Below are 25,862 nucleotides of genomic sequence, written 5' to 3'. Positions count from 1 at the left end.
TTACAATCCTTCTAAGAAATCTAAAAATCTATGAATACTTCTGAGGAATCTAAAAATCTCTGGCGAACATAACAATGATACAGATAACATTAATAATACTTTGGGTTTTACTGGTAAGAGCTGATTCTACACCAATCTTTCTAAAGAGGTAATTATATCATTAAGTCCTCTATGTAGGGGAAAGCATCTTGTGCTAAGAGAGAATTATGCTTGGGTTTGCTGGTATAATGCAGTTGTAGTGCTATAACAACAGTCATTTGCATCCATTGAAATTTAACTAAGCAATCATTGAGTTTCTGACTAAGGAAGCTGAGTCACTGGTGTAAAAACAGCTTTTGTTCAAATTTTTTAAGAAACTCATATTATTTTCCTTTCACTGGTAAATCTAAAAATCTATGAAAAGGAGAAGAAATGAAGAAATGAAATCCACATTTAGGTAAAAAAATAAGGAGCATGGGAAAGCAACACACATAAGCAAAGATTTTGCAGAGGCATGGTGTACTCGTGAGGGTGCCAGTATTTAAGTATGATCATGTGTGCAAAGAATTAGACTGTCAACACTGATGAAGGTGCCATTGTCCTTGAAAAAGAGATGGAAGTTTTATCAAACGGCCATACAGTTCAGTTCACAGATGAGGGGGGTTGCTGGGGCAGAGCGTCGTATTTACAGAACATCCAGGAGAAATGTTTTGATAAGAAGCCTGTGAAGGCCATCTCGGGGCGCCTCAATTAGACAAACAATAAATGTTTTGGTTCAGGCCGGCTGTGATTTTCTGCCTGCCTTCAAAGTCTTACTGGTATTCTCAATTTCAAATCCAAATAGCCAAATTTCTGGTACTTTCTGTAGATCCTTAGCAAACAACTTTCTCCAAGATTAAATTATATCACCTTTGAGTCCAGGAAACGCAGCCAGCCTGCGATTCTGTTCAAGGATCGCATCCAGCTTGCGATATCAGTCTGAGTGCTGAGAGCTCTAAAGATCCTTTCAAACATCCAGGTAGGTTTGGAGTGCAATGAACAGCTGCCAATGTTTTTACAAATCTTTCAATAAGCCAGGTAACCGCCAACTCCAAAAAGCAGAAATCCTGTTATCAGAAATCCAATTATGTACAAATCTTCCATGTCCTCGGCTGACATTGTTGTCAGGCACACAATCTTTCGCTGCTCCCAGGAATCCACTGCGTATCCGGAGAATAACGTCCCGTCTGGACAAGAGGGTTCCCCTTTACCCTGTCTTCCCGTCGAGACAATTTGATCGATTGCGTTGAGAGACCAGCTGACCAAATCCATAATGAAAATTAGGAGGATATGCGAACAGAGGCTCTAAGAAAAACATAGACAAAAAGCTGAAGCAGGGCAAAACATGGGGGAGGATCAAGGAGAGAGTGGAAAAGTGTCTAACCCTACCGAGAGCAGAAGAGAAAGTTAAAGTATTAATGTTGCTCAACCATCCTTAGGTATTTTTCAGCTGCTGTCCAAGCCTGACCACAAATGTACTGCTACAGAAATTACATCTTTACCAGGGTCTTCATTAACAATCTGCAAAGGTTTCCTATAAATGCACCTTCACCATCAGTTTCATCCTTGCTGTATTACAATAAAAACCTAAATCAGTTTGTTTTTGTCTGGTCACTGTGAGCTTATCACATTGATGAAGAAATGCTTTAAAACCTTATGAGCCACTCTTTAACATTACATATGAAGTCAGGGCTTCTCTTTTGAAAGCTTGACAAATACATTTTGCATTGCAATTACAGCCTGATTTCCCAGCTGTTTTTATCAAATGCTCATTAAAACCCCTCTGGTCACAGCCAGACAAGATCCAGAACTCTATGTGCATAGCAGCCATGGTACCAAAAGTGTTCCAATAAACATCTTCCCATACACTTTGGACTCACACTGCCAGGTCGGTGTGGGTGTGACCTTGTTGTCTTGGTATAAAGCCCAAGTAATCCTTCATTTGAATTCTCTAATAACAAAGCTAGGCAGACATATCCTGGCCAAACGTTATAGATATTCAACTGCTGGTGCTACCAGGGCCCATGTGTACCTGCACCTTGGAAGTTTTAAACATTTTCAAAACAACTGGGGAAATTTCATACTACTGCCCCAGCAGTACTGAAGAACCCTCTGTGAACCTCGGTATCCACATTCTGACTGGTTTTTAGTGTTGATGTTTGCTTTAACCCATTTTTAATTACCAAATTTTCAATCATACATTTAGTGCCAGTTAATGGTTATGTTTGCCTGTTTGGTAGACTTCCATTGTGTTGTTTCTATATACAGTAGAGAAGGATAGTGGATAAAAATTGTGTCATATTGCTGATGCAAGTATTCAGCAACAGTTGGCACTGACATAGAGGAAAGTCATATTTTCTGATAAGTTTGCTCCTCACCAGAGGACAGTCTTAAGTTTTTATTTCCAAAATGTTAAATCTGTTGCACTGTCATTTAATCAGGCAACTAATTTGTTACTGTGAAATGAAGAAGTAGTAGGGGTTTTATTGTGCATAATATTAATAAGTCATTGCGGAGGATTACAGTGTCTTCAGAGAGCATTTCTGTTTTACATTACTTAATCAGGCTCCCTCAGATAACCTTTCATTTCACATTAATAGTTTTCATTTAATCCCTGTCCATGTCTAAGCTGCTGTTTGCAATGTATGACATGATGAGAAAAGCCTGTCGAACGACAGCTCCTCTACAAGTGGAGGTCCAGGTGATTAAGGAGTAAACTACAAGAGGCCTTGATTTACATTGAGCCTAGAACAGCTGCTGAACAAGATTTGTCAACTTGGCAACAGTTTAGTGAGATGTTTGTTTTTGTCTTGTAATTTCTAAACATCAGCACTTTTGCTAATTCTTCTGCTAGATTGATTTATTCCCTTTTTCGCGAGTCAAAATCCCCACGGGCAGCTGTTACTCAGGTGTTAAAGTAGTTTTTTTCACCTTTCACAGCCACATGCGAAATTGCCCTTTGGCAAGTCTGAACCCTTAGTTGCTCCCAGCGGCAGACGAGCATCTTGTTCGACAGCTTGTGTCTGAGTTTGGGGAACATGCACAATTTTGGAAAGCACTACTTAGATAGACATCTTAAGCGTGAGTAAGCAAATAATCCCACTTAATGGTGTCATGAAAATGTTTGTTCATCCCAATGAAGAAGATTCTTATACGTTTAAACAGGCAAACACTTTATCATCTCTGAGGACGTGTTTGTTGATTAACCTTAAACACACTTTAGATCTCTGTATTTGTGTCACAGTTTTTAGATTAGGTGCCAGTGATAAGAACTTTTGGTATCTCATATCTGTTCTTTACTTGTGTGGGCTTCAGAAAACATGGACAAAAAGAGCTATTCAAAGCCTTTACTGACTTTTTGAAAGGATTTAGAAACTATTAGAGAGGCAACTGTGGCTCAGTAGTAGCAGTAATCGTCTTGCAATCCAAAAGTTGCGGGTACGATTTCAGCTTCCTCCTGCCACATGTCAATGTTCCCCTCGGCAGGACTGCTAACCTCAACTGCCTACCTATATGGTTAGTGTTGTATGGATGTGTGCACATTTGTGAGTGTGACTGGGTGAATGTGGCTCTAGTGTTAATCGATTTGAGTGGTCATAAGGCTGGAAAAGCACTATACAAAATGCAGTCAATTTACCGTTAAGGAAAATTGTGAACTAATAATTCACCTATAAGAGAGATCATCTGTATTACATTTAGAAGTGTATTGACTAAATAATGGGCTGTTGGTAGATGAATCAAACATAGCTTTACATGCAAAACACCTACATATTAAGTGCAAATGTTTGACAGCACTACCTGCTAGGCATGGTGGTGGCAGTGTTATAATTTGGAATATGTCTTAACCTCGGGAATTTGCTGCTGGGTGAAAGATCATTGCTGTGCCCTAATATTGATTGTAAAAGACAGAATAAGTCTAAATAAACAAAAGTTGACCCTCCAACAAGAATAAAATCTTAAAGAGTCAAACTATGATTATGAAATTATGTAAATTGCCCACAAGAACATACACAATATTGCCAAAAGTATTTGCTCACCTGCCTTGACTCACATATGAACTTAAGTGACACCCCCTTCTTAATTGATAGAGTTCAATATGATGTAGGTCCACATTTTGCAGCTATGACAGCTTTAGCTCTTCTGGGAAGGCTGTCCACAAGGTTTAGGAACATGTTCGTGGGAATTGTTTACCATTTTTCCAGATGCAAATTTGTGAGCTGATAGACTGATGTTGAGTGAGAAGGCCTGGCTCACAGTCTCCGCTCGAATTTATGCGGTGTTCTGTTGGGTTGAGGTCAGGACTCTGTGCAGGCCAGTGAAGCTTATCCACACCAAACTCTCTCATCCATGTCTTTATGGATCTTGCTTCGTGCCCCGTCATCCAAAGCGCTTGTGGGACTAAAAGATGTCCTGTGGTTAGATTCACCACGCTGAACTGGTCTTTCACTTTAGGATGACAGCCATGTCTTGGGTGGGTTTGTAGTTGTTTCATGATCTTTCCATTTATGTATGGACTGCTCAGTGCTCTAAGAGATCATCACAGCTTGATATAGTGTCTTATAGCCAAACCCATCTTTAAATCTGTCTTCCTTGATCTTCTGATGCTATTTGTTCACCAATGTTCTTACAAACATCTGAGCCCTTCACAGAACAGCAGTATTTATATTTAGTGATAAGGTGACTTCTCAAGGATGTTGGTTACGCTGTACTTTATTTAGGGCTATCAGAGTTGAGGGGGTGAATGGAAATGAATGTCCCACTTTACACTTTTCAATTTTCCATATGGAAAAAAATGTACGTTTAAAACTATGCAATTCCAATGAAGTACATTGAAAAGCAGATGCAAAGGCATGACCTGTTGGAACTTCTATGGGTTGTTGTTACGTTGTTGCTTTAGTCTTGTTTTTTAATGCTAACGCAGTAGACATGCCACCTACACTGTAGAATGCTATTTTGTGCTCATTGGGGTGGGTATTTGTTGTTTTCACCACTCCAGCCACCAGCCCCTCTCACAACCCCCACTGTGCACCCATATTGCATTCTGCAGGGAATGATGAGCTTGGACACCAGACACTAAACATTAGCTATTCATAACTCCATAGCACCATATTAAAATATGTTCAACTTGGCTGACTGAAACGCAGGTTTCTGCAAGGTTAGTCATAGAATCCCAAGCATTTGTTGAAGGCTGCAATTTTCCTGGACATCAGTGAAACAACCCCTATTATACAACACATTAATGGCCTAAGCCTGTCATGTTTTGCACATAGACTGGAATGAATGAAATCCCAGGCTTTTAAAATTCATTTTAATTCCCTCAGAAAATGTCCCTCTTATGCCTAGCTCATTATGGGCTGCATCACAGACAATATGTGGATATTAGCGGATGACCTGCATGACATTAAGTCAAAGTTCTGCTGCAGAAATTGAAAGGATTGGACGGTTGTAGAAAGTGTTTGTGTACCAAAGCAGCTCTTGGTTGAGCTGTTTAGTTTTTCTTTACCACATCCTAAATTATGGCTCTTTCAGATGTTTACAAAGAAAAAAAATGATTGATCATGCTCGTGCTCGCAACAATAAGCAGCTGATCTGCTCCTTTTTCCCAATAATGCGCCCCCCGGAAATTAGTTAGTGCCACTTCAGAATAAATAGCTTCTGATTTGCAGGGAGTGCAAGAAGATTTGAAGCCCTACAAAGTAAAAAAAATATATTCTAGCACCACATAAATCAATGTTTCATTGGCATTTGTTTGCCAGACCAAATCATTAAAAGACCAACTACGTCAAAGGATTTAATTTTTAGAATGAAGAGAACTCCTTTATGAAAAATACAGGTACACTGTCATCCTAACTAATTCCCTGAACTTTATATTCCTTGAAAGGCAGTCTCTCCTCAATTGGCTCCTGACAAATGGCAGATCTGTTTACTGCTGATAATCTTATCAGATTCAAAATTGACTCATCATCCTGTCTCTGCAAATCTCCATCTCTTTGACTCATCGACCCAGAGATGTAATGAAAGCTAATCTAAACCGTCATCCATTTGGTCTGCAGGGCTGAAGATCCGTGAAGTGATGATCAACGTGTCACGTCAGCAGGTGGAGGACTTTCATGGCCCGGAGGATTACTGGTGTTTGTGTGTTGCCTGGAGTCACCTGGGAACCTCCAAGAGCCGCAAGGCAAGCGTCCGGATTGCCTGTAAGCAATGTTATGTCACTTTGATTCTTTATTGACCAGACTGTTTCTGAAACTCATAAAACATGTGATAATCAATATTGTTAAGGTCAAATGTACCACCGCACCATTTAATGTTGCTTCCTAATGGTGTTGGATTTGTTCTTTAATGCTAAATTTTCATTGTCTTTTCTAGACCTGAGAAAGAACTTTGAGCAGGACCCTCAGGGCACCGAGGTGCCTCTGAATGGCATGATTGTTCTGCACTGTCGTCCCCCAGAGGGAGTGCCGGTGGCTGAGGTGAGAGCTGTTTGCACTTCAAAGAAACATTTAACACTGTGTTGCCTTGAGAGCAGCTGTCATCTGTCTGGTTCACTCATAGTTGTTATAAGAGAATTTGCTTTTGCTTTAAAGCTTCAACATATCAGAGGTTCATCTGCACTTTACATTTCAGTTCAATGGGGGCTTAGTTGTAAGTTATAAGTTGAAGGTACGGGTAGTTTACTTTTTAGAGTTCTGTGTCCATGTTAGACATTAATTATATAGTGGTGGATTATTTATATGTCTGTATATGCTTAGGTGAATTGCAAAAGAATCCATGCCCAGTGAATGTTTTTACATTTTGTCATGTTGCAGTTACAAACAATGTATTTATATAGTCTTTCTGTGATGCACCAACACAGGTGGTTTATAATTGTGAACTGGAACGAAAATTGAATTGAAAATTGAATTTCCAAATCCTGAAATGTGGAAGTGAAAAGCTGAATATGTGGTTTACATTTTTATTTTCTCCCTGCAAGTTAATACTTTATAGAATTAACATTTGCTGCAAATACAGCTGCAATTGTTTTGTAATATGTCTCTATTAGCGCTGTGTGTTATTTTTTGCAAAACAGCTGAAGATCAGTTAAAGTCAATGGCTAACATTGTCAACTGGATTTTGGTCCAAATTTCAATTGGGCCATTCTAGCACATGAACATGTTTTGAGCTAAACCATTGGATTGTAGATTTGGCTGTATGTTTGGCCCAAGTCTTTTGTAGCCTCTAGCAGTTTTCTGCTGTTCCACTCTAGAAAATCAAACTCACAGACTAATACTGTCACAACCAGGGTTCACCTACGGAATGGTGTGTTCAGAGTGATGTGCAGTGTAAGTTTTTAGACCAACGCACCTTTCCCCACATGTATGCTGTGTTTCCTATGGCTTACATCACAATGCAAAGATGAGTTACAGTGGCTTTCTTTATGCCACTGTTCTATAAAGGTCAGATTAATGGAGTGCACAAAAAATACCCTCTCAACACATCCTTCTCCCTGAGCTTTGGATCTCTGCAGTTCCTTCTGAGTCACCTCGGGCTTCTTGGGCAGTTATCTGACTAATGTTCCCCTGGTTTAGTCTATCAGTTTAGATGGATGCCATGCCTTGTTAGTTCTGCATTTGTCCCATACTCTTTCCTTTTCTTGGATAATTAAAACAATGGTGGTCTGTGAGATGCTCACAGCTTGTAACCTTGATTTATACTTAACCCCGCTTTGAACTTCAGTCTGACTTTCTCCGTGACCTCTCTTCATGATATTGTTTGCTGACTAATATTCTCTGACAAGTTTCTGAGGCCTTACAAAACACCTGAGATTAAATTACCTACAGCTGGTTTCTTGCCACAGAAAGCAATGGAATGTACTCGATTTTATGTGGAGGTATCATGGTAAAGGGAACTGAATACTATAGCAGAATTTTACTCATTTTTATTCATAAAATATTCTAACATATATCTTTTCTCTTTCACTTCACAACTATTTACTACTTTTGTTGCTCTGTCACATTAATTAACATATTAAAAAAATAAACATATTAAAGCTTGTGGTTTTAACATGATACAATGTGAAAAAGGTAAAGAAGTATCTATTCCCTTTGTATTTTTGTGTCTTAAAGGGTGGATGGCTGGGACTTATAGAAATTACTTGTATCAAATTTTCTCCCCTTCCTTTATTCTTCTAAGGCTGAGTGTGTGTGTGTGTGCCTGGTTGTGTGAGAAAAAAAATCAGCTGTCATGGTCTTTTTAATTTTTACTATGAATATGAAATGAGGCCTTCATGGACAGTATTTTAGAGTGGTGTGTGGGGCTGCTCTCTGATGCTGTGTTCCTTCATGCAGAGGCTCAGCAGGAAAATATGTCAATATGAAAGCTTGTGTGCCCAGCCATCTGAAGCTTTCCATTTACTAAAAGACAGCCTGTAATCTATACAAAAAGAAAACACCACTCCTAACCTCAAAATCTATAAACACAGCATCCAAATCAGCAAGATTTTACATATACTAACCACATGATTAATAATGTTAAATAGTTAAAGCCTTGGTGACATTAGTTGTTAAATACAGTATAACACTGCAAATACACTGTTATACAAGCTGTACACTGACTACTTTACATTGTATCAAAGTGTGAAATCGGCAGTGCTGTCCCTATGAACAGATATAATAAAATATTTACAAAACTGTGGGATGTTCTCATTTTTGTGACATACTGTATGTTCTTGTAATTTCACACAATGTCTGGGGTAGTGACTTATTTTTCATGTTTAGGATCAACCATTCAAATGAAAACCTTTCGTATCACAATAAAGATCACGTAATGTTAGCTATCGGTTCTCACTTCTTTTAAATCTGACACTTCTTGTAATGTTCTGGTGCTAGAACACTAATATTAGTGCTTTGTTCATCAATCAACAATGACGTGATTGCCAAACTTGATTGAGAAGCGACCATAGTAAATGAGGTGAGAAAAGGCAACAGCAAGCGGTGGTATGTTAAGCTTGAGGAAAAGAAATAAAGGTTTAAAGAAAACTTTGGGATGGTTCATTTAAAAAAACAAAACTGTGATCACCAGAATTGTCCTGACCTTTAATTCAAAGTAATTCAAATGCTCTACTGGTTTGGATTTATTTCTGAGTTTGCATCTAGAATGGCTGTCACAAACCTGTTTTTTACCAAGCTCGCTACCTTGCTAACTGATTACAGACTAGCTCAGTGAAATTACAGTTCTTGATCTGTGACACTGTTTTTTGGTTAAGCTACAGTTTGTTTTTCTGTTTCTTTCTGTGTTTTTTAACACAGCAGGCAGAAAATATCTGTTCTATTTTAAAAATGTCTTGGATTTAGGCAAACTTGTTGCAAAACAGAATGTAAATACTTGAAACCTAACTCTCTTACCTATGAGTAAAAATGCAGTTTTACAATAAAGACAGAAAGACAAAACACCCTCCTGTGATTGGTTTTCAGTTGGATTACACTCATGATTTTAAGCTTGGATTTATTAATGCTGCAAGCAATATGCTGTTGTTTCTTAAAAAATGAGGCAATGCAACAACTAGTTTTGCTAGAGGTTGTAGGCTGGCCTACACTGAAAGCTCTAAAGTTCCATTAAGCATACTTAATAGTATTGTTTTGTGTTGCATAAGAGAATATCTCTTAGAATTGTGTATTTTTAGCTACGTTCATCATCCCATCAACTCTTTCCAGCTTCCCTGTCCCTGCTAAAGAGGAAGCAAGCATGCATGATGCTAAAACCGCAATGTTTCACTGCAAGGATGATATGAAAACATTCATCCATCCTTCCATCCTTTTCTATACCTGCTTCTTCCATACAGGGTTACAGGGATCCCCTATTTCTAGCAGTCTACAAGCAGGAGGTGGGGTACATCCTGGACAGGTTGCCAGTCCATTGCAGGACAACACAGACACAGACAGGACAAACAACCATGCACACACCAATTCACATCTAAGGGCAATTTAGAGAGACTAATTAACCTAATAGTTTTTGGTCTGTGGGAGGGAGCCGGAGTACCCGGCAAGAACCCACACATACACATGGAGAACATGCAAACTCCATGCAGAAAGACCTCCGGCCAGGAGTTAGACCAAGGACCTTCTTGCTGCAAGGCAACAGTGCTACCAAGTTATGCACCATGCAGCCCGATATGTAAACATGTCGAAGGAATCTTGGTTTAATTAGACAACAGCACTGAATTAAAATGCTTATTGTTTCCCCTACGTGGGTGGTGGCAACTACAAGCAGGACTTCTAATGGCTTTCTTTTAACAATGGCTTTTTTTTTTCTTGTTGCTTTACTCTAAAAGCTACTGTAGATCTGTGGAGTGCATGACTAATATTCAGCATATTGCCCATCTGAGCTGTTGATCACTGCAGCTCTTCCAGAGTCACCAGTGCCTTGTGGTCAGTTTAGGTTATTGGCCATCTGTGGTAGGTTTGCAATTTTGAAAGTGCAAGGGCTGTTTACATCACAAATATTTCTACTTTCTACTGTTTCTGAAATTAATGTAATTCAACTGATCAGTTTTGTTCTTGTAAAAGTGCCTAGAGTTTTTAGCTTTAAAAATCTCTGTAGGGCTGCATCTAAAGTCTCCTCAAGATCCCAGGTTTTAATGCTTTATATTTAGTAGTTTGCTTCATAAAAATGAAATCCATCAGAAAATAGTTATTTAAATATAGTTTAAATACCATAGTGTTTTAGTTGTTCCTTCTAAGCAGACCTGCTAAGAAAGATGACCAAAGCTCTGCGTGTTTTGTGCAGAAAGTAGAAGAAGAGTTAACCAATTATATTTTAATTAGAATCCCACGGCTGTCTTTAGAGACCAACATTTTACTTGCATGTAGTTAATTCAAAGCATTGCAGTTAGTGCACAAAGAACATGCTGAGGATCACAGTGGTGCTCTTTTTTGCTAAGTATATTACAAAGTCACGTTATGTGCAGGTCAAATTTTCCCACCTTATTAGTGGAAATATAAAAAACATAAATGTATATATATTTATATATGATGTATATATATATAAAAAAAGCAAATACATAAAGTATTAAATAGAATAACAAAAAGTTGCCCCAAGAAAGATGGAAGTGAACATGGCAGCTGTACATGCATCAGAAATTAGAGTAATGACAATGATGGATAGATGTCTGCAAGCTTCAGACAATGTTTACCTTTAACCCAACAGCCAGGAAAATATGCTATTATGTGATATCTTTATAAAATCACAGATATATAAAGTATGCACTCTTAGTTTAGCTATTTTTTATAATTGGATTTCTTATTTTGTTTCCCTGCTTAGTTATTTGACACACACCACTGACTTTTGATTCTTGAACTACCATTGGCTTAATTAAGCATACATTCAGGCACTAATTGGGTGGCAGGAAGGCATGGGGCTGTTGGTTGCAAAACATCCAGTTGCATCTAACAATTTGTACTTCAACATCTGCAAAAATGTGTTCCTTTTTTTACAGAGGTCCTTAAATTCTGATGTATTTTTCCTACATTTAAAAAAAATTCACATTCAAGAAGATGAAAAATGTTAGAACAATAACTACCTGGCAAACACAAGCAAGGGAGAATGCATGGTTAAAGGTTTAACATTTAATAAAGCACTTATATACATAATAGAAAACATCATAGTATACTACATATTTAAAAAGACATCAACCGTTTAGTTGAACGTGGTTTGTTCAGGTCAAAGCAAGATAAAAAGTGATTTCATTTAAATAGAAAATGCCCAAAAAAGTTAATAAATAAGTAGATAAACATGCTTTACCTACATATTTAATAAATCCTTTCTGTAAAAACATCAGTCTATGTTGCATAGTGGGACAGTGGTTTGCAATGTCATGCAAGAATCCAGTTACGTTTATTTCAACAGAGAATGTGGGTCTAGGAATAAAATGTCTCAGGTTATAATCTGGGAAGGACAAAGGAAACTCAAGGTAAATATCTTGAAGGCTAGTAACAGATTAATTGAAAACAGGCTTGACTATGTTCGATCATCAGGCTTAGAATGGCTGTTTGACAGGCCCTTAAATCCACAGCAGCCTAATCAGGTGATTATCAGTCGCATCCACTGATAGAAACCTGCAGCTCAATGAAAGTAAACAAGCACACTCACACACAAACTCCAGAACAATGACAGCATTGCCCTTTGATGGACCAGCAATTTGTCCAGGATGCACTCCGCCTTTCATTTATTGACCACTAGAAATAGGCATCAGTCCTCTGTGGTCCTGTAAGGGTTAGGAAGGTATGTAAGTACATTGATGTATAGACAGACATAATGAAGATGACTTTTTTAGTATTTTACTTTTATGAAGTTATAAATTGTTTGGTCACTGCTGGATATACCAACCTAGGAATGGTGTAGCAAATCATGATCAGGTCAATGCTCTATAAACTGCAACAATTCAATATTGCTAGTCACAATCATAAACAACATAAAAAATGCCTGGCAAAAGTATTCATACCTCTTGAACTTGGCCAGGCAAGTTTTAAGTATAGATGTAGCCTAGATGTTGATGGTAAAAGGAGGTGCAAAAGACTAATTGCAGCAAAAGGTGGTTATGTAAAGAACTGACTCAAGATGGACTGAATACAAATGCACCACAGCTAAGAATATTTTTTAAAATGTTGAAAATCATCTATCCCCATTTTTCCACTTTACTATTATATTGTGGAAGTTAGCCAAAATAGACAAGAAGCCTTTTCAAACTCTCAACTTCAATAATGGCATTTTTCCAATACAGAACACAAAAAGACAAGGAGACTTACTTCAGTCTCCTTGTCCACTATAATGATACTTCCTCACTGGTTGCCACAGGGGTTGAGAGGAAGGGAGGGGCACTGCTCCGACAGCAGCGAGACTGCCCAGCCGAGGGGGGAAACACATCATTAGGGTGAAGGACAGGAACGGTGGGCGAGGAAACAGGGGTACGGCCGCAGCGGGGAGTTTGAGCCAACTCCACTGGACCACCAGGGAACACATGAGCAGGCCTACGGCGATCCATCGAAACACGCTCCCGACTACCCCCCAATGCCAACAGGAATTCCTTAGGTCCCACCTCCTGAACGTAAAACAGACTGTCATAAGGAGGTTGAAGCAGGGAACGAAGTGCACCATGGTCGATAAAAACATACTGGGCAGACATTAGGTCCTTAGGTACGGATGACTGCAGAAGACAGTGATGTGACGCCACCGCAGCACAGAACGTGTTATCCCCTAGGACAGGGGTCCCCAAACCCCTGGCAACCGCCTAGCAAATTCTCCTGGCACCCTTAAAGGCTGACCCGGGTATAGCTTAGCTAAAGAGGACCACAGGTTGAACATGTGCATGTGTACCCACCATGTCCACATGTACATGTTCAAACCACCCCTGGGGTATGGGAAACAGCTACCTTGGGGCTTTGGTGTGACGTTGCTCCTGGAAGCCTTGGCCAGCTACACATTATGCAGCCCATGTCCAAATGTCTCTATAGAGGCCAGGCCACACAAACTTGGCCCCAACCATTTCAACCGAAGCTAGCTTTAACCGAAGCTTCCCTGTCTAACACCCAGGTTAGACAGGGAGAAACATGCCAGCAAGTAGGAACTAAAAGGTGAAGCCTGCTGGCAGAAACATCACAAAGGAGGGTTCCACCACTGTCACGAAAGGAGACCTCCTCCAAGGGCAAACTGGACTCGGCTGACCTAAAAGCCTAAACCCCCAGGTCTGTAAGCTGGTCAGCAGCCATATCAAGGTAGTCCACACTCAAGAGCACAGAAGTAACTTGCGCACTGGTCAGACAGTCAGCCAGCAAATTAATCTTACTGGCCACATGCTGAATGTCTGTAGTAAGCTCTGACATTGCAGAAAGGTGTCGCTGCTGCCACGCTGACCATGGCTCTGAAACCCTCTCCAGCAAAAGCAGTAAAGTTCCGCCCTTCCAGCAGAAACCGAAAACGACATGTCATCAGATTACCCTGTCAAAAGTACAGTACTTGTCAGGATCTGGGTTTGTGTTTGTGTTTTTGTGCTTGCTATATGTGCTCATTCTCAGGTGGTGCTGGAGCTCTCAGGTGTACTGGGTGACAGGTGCGACTTATTCCACTGATTGCCAGGAGGAGTACTTAAGCAGGAGGCTGCCAGCACTTCATTGCGAGAGTGTTTTGCCACAGTGGTACAAACTCTAGCCACACTCCAAGTTATGCTTCGTACTTCGACCTCGTTTAACTTTGTTTTTTGCTCCTCTGCAGATTTTGAAAGCTTCCTGTCCGCTTCCTGTCCGCTTCGTCTCCTGAGCCAAGCCACAAGCATACCCTGTCCACCCTCCAACGTAAGCCACCACACATTGAACTTGTTTACGGTAACCTGAGCTCCACAGAACAGCACCAAGTGAACTCTCTACGGATATACCTGCTTAAGACCTGGATCCTGAATCTCATTCCCCATGGCGACCTGACCATCATAACTCAGTAAGCCGATCTCAGTATCAAAATAACTATTCGCTCTTAGTTTCGTTTTTCCCTCCGTTACTCGTACTCATCCATTCTCTGCACTTCTCTCCTTACAGTGAGATATTTCGTCCGTTCCGTTCCTGACTATATCTTCAATAAACAATCTTTATTTTACTTCCTCCTCCTGAGTGTTCTCTGTATGTGGGTCCGAGCTATTTCGAACATAATGACAGTACTTCCTCTTGGCATCCCGAAGCTTAGGCTTTTGGAGCGGCGCACAATGCCAAGGCACTTCAAGTTTGCAAATTCCTCTTGTGCTAACGATAACTTAGCGGCATGTAGTCGGCGTGCCCGCGCAAAAAACAACGAACTCATGCTAGTGATATAATGCTCCATACCATGTTTAGCTTTGGCTGCTCAGAAAGTAGAAACCGTGAGGCTGGGAAACTAAGCTAGCAAATGGTGGTACTAAACACTCGTGGCAAGCATGTTAGCAAGAGGCCAATGGCCGTGACCCCCAAGCGTGCAGGGGTAGGTATCAAAAGACACTGCATAAATTAAGCAGTTACAAGCAACATCCACTAATAACCTAGAAACACACAATAAATCTGTGCCTAGAATAGGTACTGCAGAAGCTATCACAAAGTCCCAGCCAAACTAACGTCAATTGAAATGAAGTCACAAACCTCATTCCAAAGGTGCGGATGGTGATGCTGTTAGCAGCTTCCAACACAAAGTGTCTTCAGCTGAAGCTGGCATTATGCTCCTCTGTGCACCTAAATCCACAAGGAAACTTAGTGTGAAAACCTTGTGAATGACTACGGAAGAAGCCTTTTATCCCTGAATCCCTCAAGCCATCCAGGGAGAAAAAGCGGTCCGCTTGCTCTGCGTCAGAATCCAATACTATGACGACATGAACATACTTGGTGTCGTCTGGTGTGATCTCGCAGAGGTAAGACTGGGCCTCAACATGATGGAAGGATGGCTCAGGATTGTTCGACTAAAATTTCAGAAATTTAACCACATTCACAAGAACAGCAGAAAAAACCGCCGCAGGGGGAGAAAGAACAGCAGGGAAAGAAGCAGTGGAAGAAGCAGCACCACCGGCCTCTGAGCTGTCCTCCAATAACATGTTACTACGTTTGAGGTCACCAATGTGGAAGTGAGCCAAAAAAAGACAAGTTGTGTGTTCAAAGTTTCAACTGTAAAAATGCAGTTTTTCCAACACAGAATGCAAAAAGATTCACTTCAGTCTTCCTCATCCATTCCTCCATTACAACACTTTCTGTTCTCGACACCTTCACAGTTAGAGCCTATAGTCTGGTGTGAAATATAAATGTAAGTGTGTAAAATGTAAAAGTGTGTGTCCACGCTCTATGCACAAGTGTGTGTGTTTGTGTGTGATGAATCATTCAGTGCTCACAAATGGAGCATTGGTGTACCACGACTTTCCCCCGTGCATTGTGGTCATCAAATAGGCACTTCCTCATGCATTCATTAATGCGACTGTGGATAACAAAGAGAATGGTGTTAGTAAATAATGCAGTGACAAATCCAGCACCCTCCATTAGTCACATCTAGACGGAAATTACTGGTATCCAAAGGCAGAAATGGACTTTTCTCTTTTGTGACATTAGACATTTTTAGGAGGTTAAAGCCATTTTTCTGGGCAACACTGTGGAATTTTCCCTTAGTGAGAAGCTGAAGCTTAGACTTTAAGGAATTGAGGTCATGATACAGTGGGATCTACTGTACTAAATGGTGTTTGTGTTTTAAGGCATGTTTATTTTGGTTATGACATACTTTCACAGGATTTCAGTCCTTCAACTTGCAACACATCCTCAGAGAGCTTTCCTATTTGTGATGTTGAAGAAATCCCAATAATTTTTTAAGTCAGTTGACAAGATGCAAATAAAATAAGTTCCGACTTTGTACTGCATACTGTTTTAAGGCATGCACCGGCCGACTTTGCAATCCCCTTACATTTCTTCTCTTTTCAAGTTGTCAGAGGAAACATGAACAGTGAAAGAGGAAAAACTTTATCCGCATCTTGCTGTAACCAAACCATGCGGGAGTTTGCTGAGCTGCTGTGCGGGATGTTAATGAACACCAGAGAAAGCCACATTATCTGTCCCAGCAGTGTTGGAAGCAATAATCTGTACACACTGTAAATCAGACCACAGAGAATCGATCATAGCAAAACAGCTTAAGTCTTCTTCACTTTAATAGTGACAAGTTTTTAAAATAGATCCCTTTTTAATAGACAGAGCAGGTTTCAGTGTGATTATTTTCCCAGTCATGTTAAACTTTAACAGGCACAGAGATATACAGACCCCTCACTCATATAAAGATTTTCATCGTTTGTTTTTCACATTGCTGCTGTTAGACTGCTTTCATCCAGTTACCTTATACCCAAAGGCCTTCTAAAGTGCCTTGCAAAAGTCTTTGTATCCCTCGAACTTGGGGGTCTGGCTTACTGTTTTAAATTTGCTTTCTGGATCTAGAGAGAGAGCTTACAAGATAGTGGACACAGGACTTTGTGAAGTGGTGTCAGTGAAACCACCTCCTGATCAACGCAGGAAAAACTGAGGAGTTGGTGGTGGATTTCTGCAGCCACGGTCCATTCATAAACACATAAATAGGGGCCAACGCTGCGGGTGTCAGGGGTTAAGTGCGTGCGATCCATATATGGAGGCTTTAGTCCTCAACGTGGCTGTCCTGGGTTCAAGTCCCAGCTTCGGTGACATTTGCCACATGTCTTCCCCTCTCTCTCTACCCCCATTTTCTGTCTAGCTACTGTCAAAATAATACTGGGAAAAATTAAGGCCACTAGTGCTGTAAAAAAAAAAGAAACACATAAATATACTTTGATCTAAACATAAACTGTAGTTCTTGCGATAAGTTTAGGGTTGCTTTAATAGTTAAACCTCTGCACCACTTTTAAGTCTTTTGCAATCTCTGAATTGTTTTCTTCAAGGATTGCCCTGCTATTAGCTCTATCCATCTTCCCTGGAATTAAATTACTCATGTTTGTTGGGAAAAGCATCACTGCGGCATGTTGCTACCACCACCATGTTTGACTGTGGGGATGGTGTGTTCAGAGGGATGTGAAGTGTAAGCTTTCCATCACACATAGTATTTTGCATGCATGTTTGAACTCAAGAGAAACATTAAACAATGTTACTTTTAAGAGAAAATAAGCACTATAAACTGTGACATTTGGGATAAACTTGAACTTCCTCCTACAGAAGACAGTTACTAATGTTTCCCCTCAAGGGCAGATCTAGTTTGTCATGTTTCTGCTGTTGCACAAACATTACATATGTGTGCTTGTACTTTTCTGCAATTTTTTATAACTTGTGAGCCTTTCCAACTTGCCTTAAATGTAACGCAAAAATCTAAACCTTCATGACCTTTAAAACTGGACATTTATTTTGAGTTGTATCAGCACGCCTGGAAGCATTCTCCAGTGACAGAGTGCATCCACATCTTGGCCTTGAGGAGCAGCAGAAAGATTGACAATACAATTTTAAAACCTTCTGCTCTTTGACTAATCATTGCACATAAAAAAATACCAAAATAACAGCAAGGATCACTCCTGTTCACGTTAACTTACAAGAATTGTAGTTTTTAATCACAGTTTAAGTTTTTTATAAACATAGAATCAGTACAATATGCGAATAAGGGCACCATGATTAGAACATAGCTTTCACAAGATATGTTCTAGAGTACCACAGGTTCGAAAGGAGTAGGAGAGAAGCAAACATATGCAAAGAGCTGGCAGAGGGCACAATGTGAATGATTCATGATGATCCAGTAGTTATTCTAATAATTACATACATAATCTGCCAACATTTAAAAGATCTTTAAAAGATTTTGACATAAAATGAAAAAGCAAGAATGAATGAACTGGTACAAGTTGGGAGTGTCATGATCCACACCTGTTTGTGTTTCTGTTAACCTGTTTAGCCCTAAGGGGTTTTAGAGCAATTTCCGCCTGAATTACATACCTTACATAAATCAAGTATAGCTCCACAGTTATAAGGCCTACATGCAATCTTTTGGTAACTGTGTAAAGGTAAGACATAAAATAATATTTTTCCAGTGGAACCACTATCGTAACTGTTACTATGTCTGATTTAGTTTTGATTAAACAAAAACAAAAATGAAATTGTTTTAAGCCTCGCCAAAAGTTCTAAATGAACTTTGCAAAACACTATGGAAATCCTCTGGAATTCCTTGAAGAACCCCCAGGTTGCATTCATCCACATCTTCACTATAACCGCAGCAAATTTGTACTGAATAAGTTAAAGCATATATGTTCCACAAACGTTTTAGAGGGCAATGTGCCAAGCGGAAATGGCAGTTGGGCAAAGGGTATCAAAACTTTCCCAAATGTGTTTTTCATCTCGTAAAAAGGAAATAAAAGGGAATCTATTTAAATAAAAGTGCTGATTTCTACAGGAGTCCTTCGGCAAAATATAGCCTTTGGTTATGACATTTACCCTGTGCATCATCAAAATGTACAGTTGTAAACATAACTGGAAGCTAACAGAGTAGCACACAAGCTAGCACCCAGCGGACAGCAACCAGCGGAGTGTAATGTGCAAGCGAATCACATCACTAAGGTGATGTGATTCGCTAGAGAGACGAGTTATGCCTTGTTAGAAAGGTGAGTGTCTCTAGTTTATGATATGAGACATGTGGGAGTGCGACAAAGAAAAAGGTGCTTTTTGTACCGTTTTGTTTACAGAGTCAGCAATGTCTGAGGGACCTTAAAATGTAATCGCCTGTGTTTAAGTTGCTGTAAAACTAAAAGGAATTTGTGCAAAAATAATTGGGGGAATTGTTTTGTGAATATTAAAGCCTCTCTTGCGATATATATAAAAAAAATAATAAATGGAAGAGTTTTAGCTAGTTTTATAGACTGCCAAAAAGGGGCCTGGCTTAGCAGGCCCATCGGGCTTAAGAGGTATTGCACCCACCTGTTTTCTATGTTGTTGCTTTCACCTCAGTGTAGCCTATTTAAGTTTCTGTTTTCTGTCCCTTCATTGTCGGGTAATCTGTTGCTGTCTCCCTAAATTCCTGTATTTCTTTAATGCCAGTGAGTAATTAAAGTATATCCATCCACTATGTGGCTGCCAATTTCCTGTTGCCACTTTGGCCCTTCAGTTCCACAAAATATGACTGGGAATTTGTTTATAAATTTCAAATATGACCTCCGACGTTAATTTAAAATGAGCTCTGAGCCTGTTCTTCTTTAGTGCAAACTAATAGAAACCTGTCTACTGCAGATCCACCTGTTGCAAGTTTGTCTGCAATCTGCACTGGGTTTCCCGGAAAGCAGATCACTCAATACTGTCACCAGCTGTAGTTGAAGTTGGGTTCATTTGCAGAGCACACTAAATAAAAATCAAGCAAAGCAACAAACTAGTCATTCTGGAAACACGAAAAGACCTGGATATTGCTAAGTGTTTAGTAGGTGTGTAATGGTACATATTTTCATACCGAAAATATCTGGTACAGCCCTTTTGATTTGGTACACACATCTACCAAACTAATACAAGGTTGTTTTATACTTGACCACCTGCACAATGTCTATGTGTGGAATCAGAAACATTTTTAGACCAGGGCTTCCGGGGCTGAGGCCCCAGCTGTTTTCTGAACAATCCCAAATCTCATGAAAGAAGACATTTTGAAGTACATGTTAATTAAAAAGATGCGCTAAGCCCCAAAATGGCATTGTATTTCACATTAGTATTTGGAAACAATCAGAATTGTTTCTACTATTCAGTCCAGAGCCGTTGGCCTGCCTCATTCATTACCCAAAAAGCTACTCTGAGCACCTCAAACAGGGCTACGATAGAGTAGCTGCGGAGCCAACACGAGAGTGGTGCCCACAGGAACAGGTGGAAGTAAAGCAGCAAAACCCAGGCAGCGATAAAACCTGCATCCTGGCTTAGTGGAGGTTTACTCTAATGAGCTTCATCAGGGTCATGATGAGGGACAGAGAGCAGAGGGACTTTCACCTGAGCTACAGGTAAAGTTAATTGGCCTGGCTGTGACAGAAAACAATAGGAACCCTCTCTTAAAGCTTCTAGATGGATTTCCATCATGATGTGAAAAATATCTGGTCCTTCAGTGAAAATAAAATTATTTAATCCTAATGTAGCTAAACACATTAAAAGACCCCTCAGATCACCACACTTCATGTCACTGCTTCAGCCAGTCCATTTCTACATGGAGACAATAAAAAGTGTTGCTCAGTGAACCTGGAAAATATTTCCTGGTGCCAGTAAGACAGAAGAAAGTGCAAAAGTAAGCCTCCCTCTTCTCTTTCACATCTTCTGTGTTAATTCTAAAAATACAGCCTTGGATTGTTTAAAGGTGCGTTATTAAAAAGAAACCAATCATAGCAATTAATTACAGCTGTACAAATAAATAGTTAACTGTTTTTTTTCTCAGTACTACATGTAATATATAATATTATATGAACAAAAATAATTAAACAAGCATACTGTTTTACTCAAGGCAATAAATACATATTGTATGTATGCAGTTATTAATAACTGAAATATTAATGCTGATAGGACAAAAGATGAGAGTCCAAGAAAGGTCCAGAATGAGGCTTTATGCTATATTTTAAACACCTCAAATTAACACCCTTTTCTCTCAGAAAATGTTTAATAGTTAAGACTGCAATAATGGCTCCGTTGCTCAGTAGAGAACAACAGACTGTGTTGTAAAATATTTCATTTATTTTTTTTGGCCAAATGAAAATGGTTACTTTATAAGTGGAATGAAGGGCTTTAAGGATGACAGTAAAACAGAACAGGTTAATTAAAGAAGGAACAATTTTAATTGTTCTAAGCTCTGATCATAATTGAAATAAAGGTGATTTTAGGATAAGACTTAAGAAAATGAACTTTAAACCAGTCCTTTTCTGAAATGTAAAAAATTAAGACCATGAAGTTTCAAGAGTGGAACACTTTGATGAGAGAGTAACATTTACAAAGGTCATTTATGTAGATGATAAAAGAAGCACATTTATTTGGCCAATAGTAAACATCTCTGAGTATAAGAACATTTGTCAGCAGAAATTCAGATTAAGCTCTTTCTAAATACCACAAAATGTGTCATCTGTTTCAGCAACATGCTTTTTTCATTCATTCTAAACTCTACTTTCCTTATCCTTCATTCAACTTATAACAAAAAAGTTAAACCAAGTAAGTTTATTGTAAACCTTTTCTGCTTGATTTACAATAATTTTCCCCAACAGCTGCGCATGCTGCATTAGCTTGCCGAAATATCCAAACAACTCTTAAGTGTTTTAAACATGTTTTATTGTCAAATATGGGACCAGTCTTATTTAAAAATGTCCAAGCATTAACTTTGACTGTTTTCATGTGGTTATTTTATTGCATAATCTACCTGTATCCATACTTATCTATTGAAAAAATACAGGTCAAATTTTCAGTCAGTTCTATACTTTCCACCTTTTTGCTGTTTTAGAATAGGATAAAATCAAATGAATTCCAGAAATTGAAAAAAGATTATTTGTTTACTGCTGACCAAAATAAATAAAAATACATTTTTTTATTAATTTTTCTTAATTAAAGTATAACAAAAACGTACCAAACCAAATTTTTTGTGTACTGTTACTATTTCAATGTTTTCTATGGTTAAGATTTAATGAAGTTAAAAACAATTAGCAAGACTTATCAAACAGTCTGGCATTACACATGCATAGTGTTTGTTTTTCTATGCCCTCTGCACAAATTAGTTTTCCAATAGTTGGAACAAAATAACAACAAATACATGAATTTCAACTATTTAAACCTTGCAGCATTAATAGCTTCTGCTGGGGGACTTCAACGCCCACGTGGGAAATGACAGTGACACCTGGAGAGGCGTGATTGGGAGGAATGGCCTCCCCGATCTGAATCCGAGCGGTGTTTTGTTATTGGACTTCTGTGCTAGTCACAGATTGTCCATAATGAACACCATGTTCAAACATAAGGGTGTCCATCAGTGCACTTGGCACCAGGATACCCTAGGCAGGAGATCAATTATCGACTTTGTTGTCGTATCATCAGACCTTTGGCCGCATGTTTTGGACACTCGGGTGAAGAGAGGGGCTGAGCTGTCCACTGATCACCACCTGGTGGTGAGTTGGATCTGCTGGGGGAGGAGAAAGCTGGACAGACTTGGCAGGCCCAAGCGCATAGTGAGGGTCTGCTGTGAATGTCTGGCGGACCACATGGCCAGGGATGTATTCAACTCTCACCTCCGGGAGAGCTTTGACCAGATTCCGACGGATGTTGGAGACATAGAGTCCGAGTGGACCATGTTCTCCGCATCTATTGTCGATGCTGCAGCCGTAAGGTCTGCGGTGCCTGTCGCGGTGGCAATCCCCGAACCCGGTGGTGGATACCAGCAGTAAGCTGTCAAGCTAAAGAAGGAGTCCTATCGGCTGTGGTTAGCTTGTGGGACTCCTGAGGTGGCTGACGGGTACCGTGGGGCCAAGCATGCCGCGGCCCAGGTGGTGGCATAGGCAAAAACTCGGACCTGGGAGGAGTTCGGTGAGGCCATGGAGAAGGACTACCGGTTGGCCCCGAAGCGTTTCTGGCAAACCGTCCGGCGCCTCAGGAGGGGGAAGCAGCGCTTCGCCAACACTGTTTACAGTGGGGGTGGGGAGCTGCTGACCTCGACTGGGGACATTATCGGGCGGTGGAAGGAGTACTTTGAGAATCTCCTCAATCCTGCCATCACGCATTCCCTGGTGGAAACAGAGGCTGGGGACTCAGGGTTGGACTCTTTCATCACCCAGGCTGAAGTCACCGAGGTGGTTAAAAAGCTCCGCGATGGCAGGGCTTCAGGGTTGGATGAGATCCGCCCTGAGTACCTCAAGTCTTTGGATGTTGTGGGGCTGTCATGACATGCCTCTTCAACATTGCGTGGCGGACGGGGACAGTGCCTTTGGATTGGCAGACTGGGGTGGTGGTCCCCCTACATAAGAAGGTTGACCGGAGGGTGTGTTCCAACTACAGGGGATCACACTCCTCAGCCTCCCTGGTAAGGCCTACGCCAGGGTTTTGGAGAGGAGAGTCCAGCCGATAGTTGAACCCCGGCTTCAGGAGGAGCAGTGTGGTTTTCGTCCCGGCCGTGGAACACTGGACCAGCTCTATACCCTCTACAGGGTACTCGAGGGTTCATGGGAGTTTGCCCAACCGGTCCACATGTGTTTTGTGGACCTGGAGAAAGCATTCGACTGTGTCCCTCGTGATGCCCTGTGTGTGTGGCCCTTTACTAGGGGCCATGCGGTCTCTGTACAAGCGGAGAAGGAGTTTGGTTAGCATTGCCGGCACTAAGTCGGACCTGTTCCCGGTGCATGTTGGACTCTGGCATGGCTGCCCTTTGTCACCGGTCCTGTTCATAACTTTTATGGACAGGATTTCTAGGCGCAGCCAAGGGCCAGAAGGGGTCTGGTTTGGGGACCTGAGGATTTCGTCTCTTCTTTTTGCAGATGACGTGGTCCTGCTGGCCCCCTCTAGCCAAGACCTACAGCATGCACTGGGGCGGTTCGCAGCCGAGTGTGAAGCAGCTGGGATGAAGATCAGCTCCTCCAAGTCCGAGGCCATGGCTCTCGACCAGAAAAGGGTGGTTGTCCATTTCAGGTTGGAGGGGAGTTCCTGCCTCAAGTGGAGGAGTTTAAGTATCTCGGGGTCTTGTTCACGAGTGAGGGAAGAATGGAGCGGGAGATCGACAGATGGATCGGTGCGGCTGCCACAGTAATGGGGGCGCTGTGCCGTTCCATTGTGGTGAAGAGAGAGCTGAGCCGAAAAGCGAAGCTCTCGATTTACTGGTTGGTCTATGTTCCTACCCTCACCTATGGCCATGAACTTTGGGTCATGACCGTAAGAACGAGATCCCGGATACAAGCGGCTGAAATGAGCTTCCTCCGTAGGGTGGCCGGGCACTCCCTTAGAGATAGGGTGAGGAGCTCGGCCATCCGGGAGGGGCTCGGAGTAGAGCCGCTGCTCCTCCACATTGAGAGAAGCCAGTTGAGGTGGATCGGGCATCCATACCGGATGCCTCCTGGACGCCTTCCTCGGGAGGTGTTCCAGGTACGTCCCACCGGAAGGAGGCCCAGGGGACGGCGCAGGACACGCTGGAGGGAATATGTCTCTCAGCTGGCCTGGGAACGCCTTGGGCTCCCCCCGGAGAAGCTGGAGGAGGTGTCTGGGGAGAGGGACGTCTGGGCGTCTCTGCTGAGTCTGCTGCCCCCGCGACCCGGTTCCGGATAAAGCGGAAGACGACGAGTATGAGTACGAGCATTAATAGCCCAAAAAATGGAAAGGAAAGGCTATAAATCAGTGGGATCAGTAGCTGCAATTAAAAAGTTGTTTGTTCAATCCCAGTTTCCTCAGTCCCACCAAGGGAAACGCACCAAATCCCAATTTGCCCACTAATCTTATGACTGTGTCTGTGTTTGTGAATGTGGCTTGGTGAATGAGGCTGTTAGGCCAAAATCTTCAAAGATTCCAAATAAGGTCGTTAAATTGCTTGTACAAAATAACTAGTGGGTGTGCTGCATGTGATTTTTAAAGATGGCGCGTGCAATGTATAACAGGTGCAAAGAGGTGCAGACCGCCCTATTTAAATGACGAAATTGCGTGTGCTACTGGCTGACTGCTACTGTCCCCAGCGGAACAAGCGAACAAAAGCTGTGGCACTTGAAACATGGAGGGGTTGTTGTGCTGCATCATTATAAATGACACAGTTACTGATTATTTTGTTCTGATGTTCTGTTCTGTTTCTGCTTTGCTGGACTGTTACAGTTTGTTAACTTTTGTCATCGCTAGTGCACATATGAACAGTAAATTGTGCGTAATTGTGCATGCAGAAGGATGATTTTGAATTTGTTCTGTGAGCAGATGCTTTATGTTTGTGGTCCGGATGGACCCAGTGAAACAGAGACTACATCCATCTTAGCCTTTAATCAGAATGATGGATTACAGACTATTGCGTAGGAGGGCAGAGCTGTGTCCGAAGTAGCGCACACAGGGGCAGGTGGTCGGTGCTCCATCTGCACCACAGGGGCATGCACAGCTTGTTAACTCTGTTGCTTGACATAACTCGCAACAACTGCAGCTTAGAAATTGACCAATCAATATTAATAATAAAAAAGACGAACATGTCTGTCAATTAATTTATTACAGGTTTGCCTTCATTGAACTTTTAATTCTTTTCGGAGACTCACCGTGTTTTTTTATTTGAGAGTATGTGTTTGAAGAGATTATCAAAAACATTTAAGCATGAGTGTAATAATAGCAACATTAAAATTGTCACAGTGTGTGTTTTTGGTTTGGTATTGGTTTACGTTTAGTCAGGTGTTT

General features: G+C 40.9%; 1 protein-coding gene across 2 annotated transcripts in view; it reads left to right on the top strand.

Moving 5' to 3' along the window:
* Positions 1-25,862, top strand: part of LOC124872695 (netrin receptor UNC5D-like) — a 316,030-nt gene that overhangs the window by 202,406 nt on the left and 87,762 nt on the right. For both annotated transcript variants that reach the window (XR_007039348.1, XM_047372961.1), the window contains exons 3-4: positions 6,072-6,215; positions 6,388-6,491. Coding sequence is in view for 1 of the 2 variants with exons in the window: in XM_047372961.1 (XP_047228917.1) it covers positions 6,072-6,215; positions 6,388-6,491 (248 nt within the window). In the remaining variant the exon portion in view is untranslated. The remainder of the gene's footprint in view (positions 1-6,071; positions 6,216-6,387; positions 6,492-25,862) is intronic.

The sequence above is a fragment of the Girardinichthys multiradiatus genome, chromosome 8 (assembly GCF_021462225.1).
Source record: "Girardinichthys multiradiatus isolate DD_20200921_A chromosome 8, DD_fGirMul_XY1, whole genome shotgun sequence".
NCBI lineage: Eukaryota > Metazoa > Chordata > Actinopteri > Cyprinodontiformes > Goodeidae > Girardinichthys > Girardinichthys multiradiatus.
Note: the sequence above shows the minus strand (reverse complement) of the source record. Positions and strands in the feature narration are given on the sequence as shown.